This window comes from Necator americanus, chromosome V (assembly GCF_031761385.1).
Source record: "Necator americanus strain Aroian chromosome V, whole genome shotgun sequence".
NCBI lineage: Eukaryota > Metazoa > Nematoda > Chromadorea > Rhabditida > Ancylostomatidae > Necator > Necator americanus.
Window position 1 is genome coordinate 5,331,031 of NC_087375.1, and position 9,899 is coordinate 5,340,929.

Here is a 9,899-nt window from a genome sequence, read left to right on the forward strand (position 1 = left end):
GTTCCTTTCCTTCTTTTTTTTTTGTCTAAATCAAGCGGTTTTGTCGGGAAGTGTGACGTTGTGAACCGTATTATGGCCCTGGCAACTGCATGCACCATAATGTACACTTCCGTATGTCCACTCCCATGTAGTACCCCCAATCATGTTTGCCGAATTCCTTCTTCAGACTGGTTGCATGCATGCAGACAGCTGCTTAACTAGTAGTTATCAGTATGATGAAGATGCTTGTGAATGAGAACGGAATAAGCTTCGTTTGAAAAAAAAATTAATTATATGGCTCAAATTTACGAGAAGAGTGGTGTAGTGTACTGGTTAGAGGTTCCGCTGCTTGCACGATCGATCGGAGGTTCAAATCCGCTGTGGTGCTCACCAAAGCTTTCATCTCCACGGGTTTGATAAGTTGGTACCGAACATGTCTGGGAGGATAAAAACTGACTTGAAACATCAGATAGCCACCGCAAGTCATAAAATAGGCCAGTTACACGTTTGTGAACTTCAAATGAATTGAAGTGAACGCGGTGGCGCATCCCAAGCGATTGATTAACGCCAGACACTTTCCTTTATCCTTTTTCCTTTTTATTTTATTAATAAGTGAAGGGGAGTGAGCATTAGAAGAAGTCTGAAGTCCGGCCACACCCGAACATTAGACTAGCATCTTAATAAAGAAAAAAAGAATGAAAAAGTTCACTATGCTTCTTCTGGTGTCCCATATGTACCATGGCCAGCTTCCGTAATAGATTTTTTCTAGCGTTTAGAAGGCATCATTGGCTGCATTCCCATATTCTTTACAATACCCAAACAAAAAAAAAAGATTTGCACAAGAAGATTGAGTTCAAGATTGAGTAATTTTCCATGATAATTTGGAAACTTCATGGTCAGCGTATCGCGATTCGGCGTTCAATGCTTGTCAGCTAGGAAGATTTCTTCTACTGCCCAATAACGACTAATCATTGTTGCTTACTAACTTCTTCATTGTTACGCGCCACATTATCGCGTCGTGAAGTAGAGCTCATAAGGGACTTCTTGAAGGAGGACAGCGAACTATAGCCGAGTCATGCCATCTAGCTCGGGCAGCGTGCCACCAAGACTTTACAGCAACGACGTGGCTCTCCTTATTTCTTTGTGTCCCACTTCTACTTTCTTTCCCATACTAATGTGCTTTCTCAGCACGTATCGAGCACGTGCGCAATATTTACATTAATCCACGACACAGAACGCAATACCACTGCATGCACACAAGCGACTACAAAGGCAAAGTAATATACCGGTGTAACAGGGCCAACTGTATTACGAAATCAAAAGAAATGAAAACAGATAGAGGCTGATGAAACCTTTATACCGGTCCTTTATAATGCCTGAGCTCGAGTGGGCGGAGCTTCGCGGGAGAAGACAGCCAATGTGCCAGCTTTCTGGTGTGAGCGCGCGCATTTGGCTCTGGGGCTCTTGAGCATTCTTTCCGTGATGAGGGAAAATCGAGTCGCAACACAGTGGGACCCAAGTGTATTACGGTTAAAAGGTGCCGCCGTATCACAGTCGGCGAGTCCCAACTGAACGGCATCCGATAGGATCCACGCGCGTCACTGTCCGTAAGTCAATGGTGTGATGGCCTGTGGCATGCCGGTGTATCACAGCCAGTAAGTCACCCCCGAGTGTTGCGACAGGTGCAGCCCATGTATGTCTAGGGGAGACCATACTGTATCACCAACCGAGGAAATATCGGCGTCTCAGCGCTGGTGAGTCACTGGCGATCAGTCCATGTGATACAAATGTACCCCAGCATATGGGATCCCGGTATACCACATCCCGTGGATCACCAATGTATCACAGCCTGTGGGACGTCATTGGATGTGTGAAGTGTATCAAGGTGGTGGGACCTAAATTTGAAATGTATCACGTTGGGTCAGCCTCTGGTATATCGCCATCCGAGGAAGCAACACGGACGATGGCTTACCAGTGTATTGCAGCCTGTGCAACGGTGTAGCTACTATTCTCAATCATTGCATCTATGTACTACATTGCGTATTTCCTCGTGTTAAAAGTATATTAAAGCTCCATCCTTGTGGATGCGCCGCATCAATGAGCGACCCTTCAAGGAATAATAAGGTTTCCTCAGCAGCCTATTCATGTTAAACGAACCCACATTACCACGAACCTGACGTGGTATGGATTTCCCAAACCTTCTATGCAGGGTCGTAGATTACAGAAAACCAGGTGTTTCCGCTCATCTCTCCGTAGTCGCTGTAAAAAACGGAATGGGAGCCGCCGTTTTTTTTTTTACGACGGCTTGCATTGCAACGCACCACCCTTGTGGATGCGCCGCATCAATGAGCGACCCTTCAAGGATTAATAATAAGAATAAGGTTTCCTCAGCAGCCTCTTCAAATTAAATTAATGAATAGAGTGCTGAGGGGAAGGGAACGTGTACGTGGAGGCGCGTTCTAACGCACCTCGTAGAAATTAAAGCGATTGCCACGCCGTTTCTTACGACGATCACTGAGAAATGAGCGGAACCACGTGATTTTCCGCAATCTACGCAACCGTACAGAAGCTTTCCATGAGAAATCCATACCACGTCAGATTCATTGTTGGCTGCCTTTAAAGAAGCCGAAATCGCCTGACGAATGATTGATGGATGAGGATACGTCTCTGGTGAAGTACTTCTCTACGATATTAAGGGCTATTTACGTAAATGGAGTGATCATTAATGTATGTATGTTGAACCGCATTGGAACGAGAGATAGGATGTCGGACAAAGTGCGCCATTATCGTTGATAAGAGCCAATCAGTGCATCTAACCTAGAACGGTCAGATCGATGCGCTCTGTTGAACTTATGAAAGGAAAATCTTATCCTGTGTCAATGATATTAAGTCTATAGTCATCGAACGCACCACTTTTGAATAGCGTTTTACTTTGTAATAATGTAGAATTCCAATAAAATCCCTTAGAATTCGTTCTCGATCACAAAACGAAGGATCTGGTTCTGTCTTTTTATCGTGATGTGACCCACAGTTACTGTTCCTCTATATTATTCTGCATAGATCCATGCATTCTTCCTTAGAAAGGGATTCTCTCTAGAGAAAAAAAATTGCCTTCAAAAATCTTAATGTGAAATGAAATGTGAATTTAGGAGATATCGATCTACAGAGACTGCATGACTTCGTATAACTGGTTATATAACTTCCTATATGTAATGGAGAAACTTTATAGCTTCCTTCTTTCTATGTTTCCGACAGTTATTGATTTATTTGTTGTTAGGGATAGCAGGTCCATCCTAGTTTCTTTTTAGCAAGTATTTTTTTTCGTCACCTAGATCTTTGAACCATGATAACTGAAGTAAACATGGAAAAGAAAACCCAGAATCTTCGTGTAATTCGAATGAAACAATTCATAAATGCTCAGTTGTAGTTTCTTACATATGATCCGTGTCTTGGTGTGTGCTGGTATGATTGGTCGTGCGTTAATTTTTAAATAAAGGTCCCACAGCAAAGGAATTTCAAGTGATTTCAAGACGACTCTTTGACTCAAGTCTCAGTAATGAACTACTATCTTTAAAGGATTTCTTCAGCAAGGAGACAATGAACAACTCCGGAGTGTAGTGCATCGAAAAATAAATACCATTGGAATATGTTTCATTGTCATCGTTGTTTATGGTAGAATGTTAATGCGATGCGATGAAACCTGTTAGTAATGTCATCATTCCATGATACGCTTAAATATCCAACTATCACACTCCACACCGCTATTGCGACAAAAGCACACTTACTCATATGGTTTCCATGTTCTCAAATAAACTAAAAATTGAAATACCACAACTAACGACGGAAAGATTGAGAATATAACTGTCGTTTGGTAACAGCAAACATATATCTCCTACTGTATATCAGCATATCCCGTAAATACACAAACCCACTTTCTCAGTCGTAACTTTTTCAAATCTCTTTGGGCACCTACAGCAAATTAGTGTGGTGTTTTATTCGTTGTTGTTTTGATGAGTTCTTCCGGTAAGTGTTTTGTACATTTCGAAAATAAGCTATGTGTTCAATGTTCTATGGTTTTTTCTTCGTACGATCGCAAGTTCCCCGACTTCCATGGTTCTCTTCTCGTTCTAGGTTTTGCCGGTGATTATGGCTGTGGGTTCAGGACGAGACGATCATTGTAGTTTGGACTCTACAATTGGAACGTTGAAAAGGTGTTTGAAGATTGTTTCGGGGGATGTGAATCTGGAAACATGTAATTCAAACGAGGAGGTTTGTTTGCTATCTGTTTTTGACTTGCTTAAAGGCATCACTCCACGAATCTGAGGTGGCATGGATTTTAGGTGGAGTATTCTTATAAGGGATAGTAGATTATGGAGAGGAGGGTGATTCCGTCCATTTCCTCCTAATTGCCGTAAAAACGGCCCGAAAGATACGGCTTCCGGCGTTCTGGCGCACTATTTTCTACAGGGAGTTCAACTGGAGCGCGCCAGCCTTGTGCGGCGCCGCATCTTCCGGGCCTTTTTTACGGCAATTAGGAAGAAATGGACGGAATCACCCTCCTCTCTATAATCTACTATCCCTTATAAGAGTACTCCACCTGAAATCTGCACCTCCTCAGATTCGTGGGGTGATGTCTTTAAATTCTTTACTTTTAACTTGCTCACTTTTTACATTTAACATCTATCCGATATTGATTTTTGAACATTATTCCTAATTTCGATGAGTGTATTGAACCAGCAGATAAGTGGTCTCAATTGCTTTTGTTTTAGTCTCCGTCTTCGCACGTGACCAGTCCATGGCCACGGGATCAGCACATGTTCAGTCAAGATGATCTGGTTGGGAATGAACGATCACAAACGATTAAAGTTGTGGATTACAAGGTGAATACAATATATACAATAGAAATATAAAGATTAGAGAAAACAGTAGAGTAACTAGTAATATATTAATTCTTAAATGAAAGGGAAAAGTTATCCTAGCGAACAAATAACTCAACCAATAACGTTAACCGAATGTCGTAGCATTCAGACGTCCATCTAAAGCTACCTCGAACTCTTATATGAGAAAAATATAGTGAAGGTCAGGTTTTCGAGGTTTTCTGAAGCATACTCCGTGAAAATAATAGTAAGGGATAGTGATGGTACGGTAATTATCCTTTCCATTTCTCTCCAAAAATATATATACATATATTAATACACTAATACTGTTGTACTTTTGTTGTTGCTTTCTTCCTCCTTTCTTTCACTGCGACTACTGTATTGGTCAAAATCGAAAGTATTTCTTTTTGGGATATTTGACCAGCAGCTAAGAGGAGGATTACGAGATTTCCTGAGGTGATTCTTTTTTTTGTGTACTTCAATACAAAAAAGCAGTTATGAGTGACCTGTTTCATATCTATCACGTTTCGCAAGAAATTAATATACAGTGATCATATACTCGACGAAAAGCTCAACTTTCCTCCTCATATACGATTTTAATCAGAACCGATGACGTTGTTGTCTATTTCTTTCAAAGTGACATTTCTTAACTGCTTAAACAATTAATTTTCATTATGTGATTGGTTGCTAATGTTTTCTGAGGGTTCTGAGACGACATTTAAAACATTTGAAAGAATGAAATGTATGGGAAGTAAGTGGTAATGGTTATGAGCTCATTGAGAGCTTATTTCATAATGGATCTGAGCTTTACCCCTTATTTCTCTATGTTTAAGTAGTAATGCTACTACCCTTAGCGCTTAGGAGTTTTCAAAACATTTTCTTCAAGATCATACATTCATTTTTTTTTAAATTAAGAACTGCTCCTACCCCATTCTTTCATTTGTTTTGTTATTTTGCAATTGTTGTGGTTTTGTCTTGGTATTTTGTTTGTATCACTCTCATATTTGAATTTGATACCCTTGGCATTTTAGGATGAAACACAAATTGGAGACATCATGCGGTTAATAACTAAAGATCTGAGTGAGCCATATTCGATCTATACATACAGATACTTCATACATAACTGGCCTGAGTTATGTCTTTTGGTAAGAGTTTTCTATCTCTTCTTATAACAGAATCTTTGATTTTTTAAAATTTATTAGAACATAAATTCTTAAGGCGTATGATACTGTTTCAAAAACGTACGTTGGTGCAGTTGTTTGCAAGCTGGATAGAAATGCTGAAGGTCGTCGGAAAGGATATCTGGCAATGTTAGCAATTGACGAATCATGTAGGAGACTTGGACTCGGTAGGTGTCTCCTCCTACATCTTTACCTTTATAAATCCTGTGGTCAAATGGATTCAGACTGAGGGGAATATCAGTTTTCTTAATTCTTATTTTATTAGAAACGCGCGGAGTTGTAGAGTGACCAGCTGCAAGGTGGGTTTTGTGAGCTCACGCTAAGATCAAAACATAGTTTTCGTCCATTTTCTTCTATATGGTTATTTTCTCTTATGGTTATCTTAGCATCACTTAGATATTATTCTGTTTTTCATTATCATAAATAACCCTAATATTCGTAGAATATGTAACTGCATGTGCAGTGGCTAAAGGCATCACCCCACGAATCTGAGGTGCAGATTTCAGGTGTATTCTTATAAGGGATAGCAAATTATGGAGAGGAGGGTGTATCCGTCCATTTCTTTCTAATTGCCGTAAAAAAGCGGTCCACAAGATTCGGCGCCGCACAAGGCTGGCGCGCTCCAGTCGAACTCCTTGTAGAAAATAGTGCGCCAGAACGCCCGAAGCCGTATCTTCCGGGCGATTTTTTACTGCAATTAGGAAGAAATGGACGGAGTCACCCCCTTCTCCATAATTTTTATATACCGTATATGAATACTCCACCTGAGATCCGTACCAACTCAGAATCGTGGAGTGATGCCTTTAAATTCTTTGCGGTTTTTCTGTGTTTTTCTATACTAATAGCATGTCTCAATGACATTTCAATAGATTTCTCGTAACCAGTTTGCTGCTTTTCTTCTTTATTCGTCTCCACAAGATATCGGTTATGAATTTTGAGTCGAAATTGTACTTGGCTCGATGGTAGGAGTTCACAGTTGAGATTAACTTCATCTTCACGCAAATTCTTCGCCTTTTTACATTATTTGGGGTGAGAAGCATTTTTCTAGTATGCACAATGGCAATTTCCACTATTTTCTTCCCTGCTATACATTTACTTTTTATAACCCGAAAAATAGTTTCAGTTTATTGAAGAGGCCGCAAATATCTCCGAAACACATATATGTTTGGTAGGTAGTTTGTGTAAATTAACACTATAGATATTCTTTTTGTTTTAGGAACAAGATTAGTGCGTCGGGCAATAGAACGAATGGAGGAGCAAGGATGTGATGAAGTGGTTCTGGAAACTGAAGTTTCCAATGTGAATGCTCAACGACTTTACAATAATTTGGGATTTATTCGCGAGAAGCGTCTAGTGAGGTATGAAGAGAGTTTAGATTTTATATAATTATTTGCACTACAAATTTATGGTATTTTTTTACACTGTCGCGGTATGCTGTATACTTTGGTACTATGTTTCCCAAAAGATGATGCTAAACTATGAAAGATAAAGGAAAACAACTTCTTCGTTGAAGAAAACAATGTTTTTCTATCTCTTTTCTTTTCTTTCCAAGATTTGAAGATAAGATAAACACATAGTTGAAGTTGTTTCACCTGAAGATTATTGGTCTGATGGTTTTGCTTAAAATTAATTGTATGCACTAGCATTTGATTTACAGGTACTATTTGAACGGTGGTGACGCATTTCGCTTAAAACTTTATTTCTCTTCACCTACTGCTGTAGCAAGGAAGGCATCATATGTATGAATTGTGGTTAGCAGCAGTGCGCATTATTTTTGTGATTTTAGCTGCCTAATAATGTGTTGTACATTTTGTTTGTGCTAGCTTTGTAAAAAAAAAAACCAGGTGACCAGACTCTTGATATGCTATGTACTTGCTCATATTTATACTGAGATTCTATTGCTGGGAATGGCTTTTTCCTGCATTAATTGCATGATGTTTCTATAGTTTTATTTTTAGATAAAGACTTATTTTCTTTTAGTATATGAATTGTTTACATGGGGTGATAAATTGGACAGTGAATTGAGATCGTGACGAATCTGAACTGGAATAAGTAGAGAGAGAAGAATCCCTACAAACTGTTGAGAAAGTTCCAAAGTGGAAGAAATATTTGTTTAACAGTTATAAATACCATGACATATTCATCTGCATGAAAAGAAACCATGGAAGCTGCGCCCTGGTTCAACAGCGCTCATGACGACGGGGAAATTGAACTGTTTAGCACAATGTCAGTGACGGAAAGCAAATCCATTGCGCTGTAATTCGCTACATTTCATTCGCAGATATTCCTGAAAAGAGTTGGATTTGATTCATAGTGTTTGTTCCCCCTTGACTGAAACATAATCCCAGAATCATAGTCCTAGAATCGCAAGGAGTGGTTCATGGTCAACAAATATCAGAATAGCCTACACAATATTCAGAATAATGCCGATGAAGTAAAGTAGGACGAAGTCACACACAACCACCACCGGCGAGGACGGAGGTGCGAATCGACCGTGCGGCGAAGGAAATGAGGTGACAAACAAAACAGCAGAATATCCCTGAAGGAAACAACAAATACGTAAAGGTTGCGTATGTCATTGCGGCACAGAACATATCCACCCTGAAGATATAAGATCTATGCTCGATTTTTCGTAATGGTAATGTAATCTTCTTCTTTCTTTCCATTAACCAAAGGAACTGTTCCTACCCCAAGGAAATGGTAGTGGCTTAGGCCGGGCGATCAACTCTTGGGACCCCCATGCCGTCGATAATGCGGCCAGACCTGTGCAGGAAGAGGAAGCGGAGCGTGAAAGAGAAAGGTGGTACCACCGGGAGCAACAAAAAGAGAAAGACAGGCCCTACCTAGAAGAAAGAATTTGAGCGGCTGTCATAGCGCCATGGTGACTGGCTTTGAAGCAGAGGGGTGAGCAGTCGTCACTGGAGGCGGGCTGGTGAAGGGTGAAGATGATGAAAATGGGAACAAAAAAGAATTAGGAGCCGAAAGATGGTGGTGGTGTCATAGGGGCAGGTGTAGCCGGTAGAACAGGAAAGAAAAGGGGCCGAAGCAAGAAGAAGCAGTGGAAAGTATGGGCAGTACATGCCACCACGAACACTTAAAGAAAAAAATGAGAAAGAAGTCGCCAGAGCAATAAATCAATATTGTCTGGTTTCTGAGGGTAGCAGCGTGATCCCTAAACAAGAGATCACCATCCAAACGACCAGCTACTGTAATGTGAGGAAGCCTAGCTCCGAAAGTACTCCGAAACCAGGTACGGAACGGCGGATCACCGCTGGCTGCCCGCAGAGTTCTCAGCCGCGGAGAGTCGTCGACGGCATTTCGGGCGAGCGGAAAATGAGCCATAACGCATCCTTTGCTTGCTTGCTGTCCGAATCGCCCGCCGCTTTCGTTGACTCATTGAAGGTACGTGTTGATGGCGGCCTTTCTCGTCTCGCCATTCTGCCGCCTTTTCAGTGGCGGAATGACCCGCCGTCTTTTTCACGGTGAACGTTCGATAACCAACGGACCGCAGAGTCTACGGAATGGGCCGCCCGTGCGACTGTGAGGGCTGCGGGCAGCGTCGCGGGGAGCTCTTACGCACCATGCAATTGATCAACGAAGCTATTTCCATTTCAGCTTCAGACTTATCGTGACCTCACTGTAACCCAAGTAGTTGTGGGCGTAGCCCGATTGTACTAGCTCTTGCTTGATATGTATTAACAGAACTTCGCCTTCGTTGCTACTGTGCTGTCGTTTGTGGCAATAAAGATTCACTGAACCACCTACCACTCACCGGAACGATATAGGACAAAATCCCCAGAGTCCCCGGACCTTGTACACGGTCTATACTCTGGAAGTGTTCACTAGAACGCAATTGTGAGGT

At 41.2% G+C, this 9,899-nt stretch overlaps 3 protein-coding genes across 4 annotated transcripts; 2 read left to right on the top strand and 1 right to left on the bottom strand.

Moving 5' to 3' along the window:
• Window positions 1-3,989: 3,989 nt before the first annotated feature.
• On the top strand, window positions 3,990-7,782 carry RB195_012975 (uncharacterized protein; the record flags this gene model as incomplete). Of its 2 annotated transcripts, XM_064202595.1 has the most annotated exons (8): window positions 3,990-4,002; window positions 4,111-4,135; window positions 4,191-4,248; window positions 4,749-4,859; window positions 5,888-6,001; window positions 6,075-6,204; window positions 7,254-7,395; window positions 7,695-7,782. In XM_064202595.1, the coding sequence occupies 8 exons, from the start codon at window positions 3,990-3,992 to the stop codon at window positions 7,780-7,782; spliced, it is 681 nt and encodes a 226-aa protein (XP_064058475.1). The 2 variants fall into 2 exon arrangements, with proteins under 2 accessions (XP_064058475.1, XP_064058476.1); XM_064202594.1 differs by lacking the exon at window positions 3,990-4,002 and having other exon boundaries at window positions 4,126-4,248.
• Window positions 7,783-8,308: 526 nt separating this feature from the next.
• On the bottom strand, window positions 8,309-8,703 carry RB195_012976 (uncharacterized protein; the record flags this gene model as incomplete). Its single annotated transcript, XM_064202596.1, has 3 exons — window positions 8,309-8,324; window positions 8,446-8,576; window positions 8,638-8,703. The coding sequence occupies 3 exons, from the start codon at window positions 8,701-8,703 to the stop codon at window positions 8,309-8,311; spliced, it is 213 nt and encodes a 70-aa protein (XP_064058477.1).
• Window positions 8,704-9,115: 412 nt separating this feature from the next.
• Window positions 9,116-9,523, top strand: RB195_012977 (uncharacterized protein; the record flags this gene model as incomplete). The annotated part of the gene is made up of 1 exon (XM_064202597.1): window positions 9,116-9,523. One exon carries the CDS (start codon window positions 9,116-9,118, stop codon window positions 9,521-9,523), a length of 408 nt encoding a protein of 135 aa, XP_064058478.1.
• Between the last annotated feature and the right edge of the window lie 376 nt (window positions 9,524-9,899).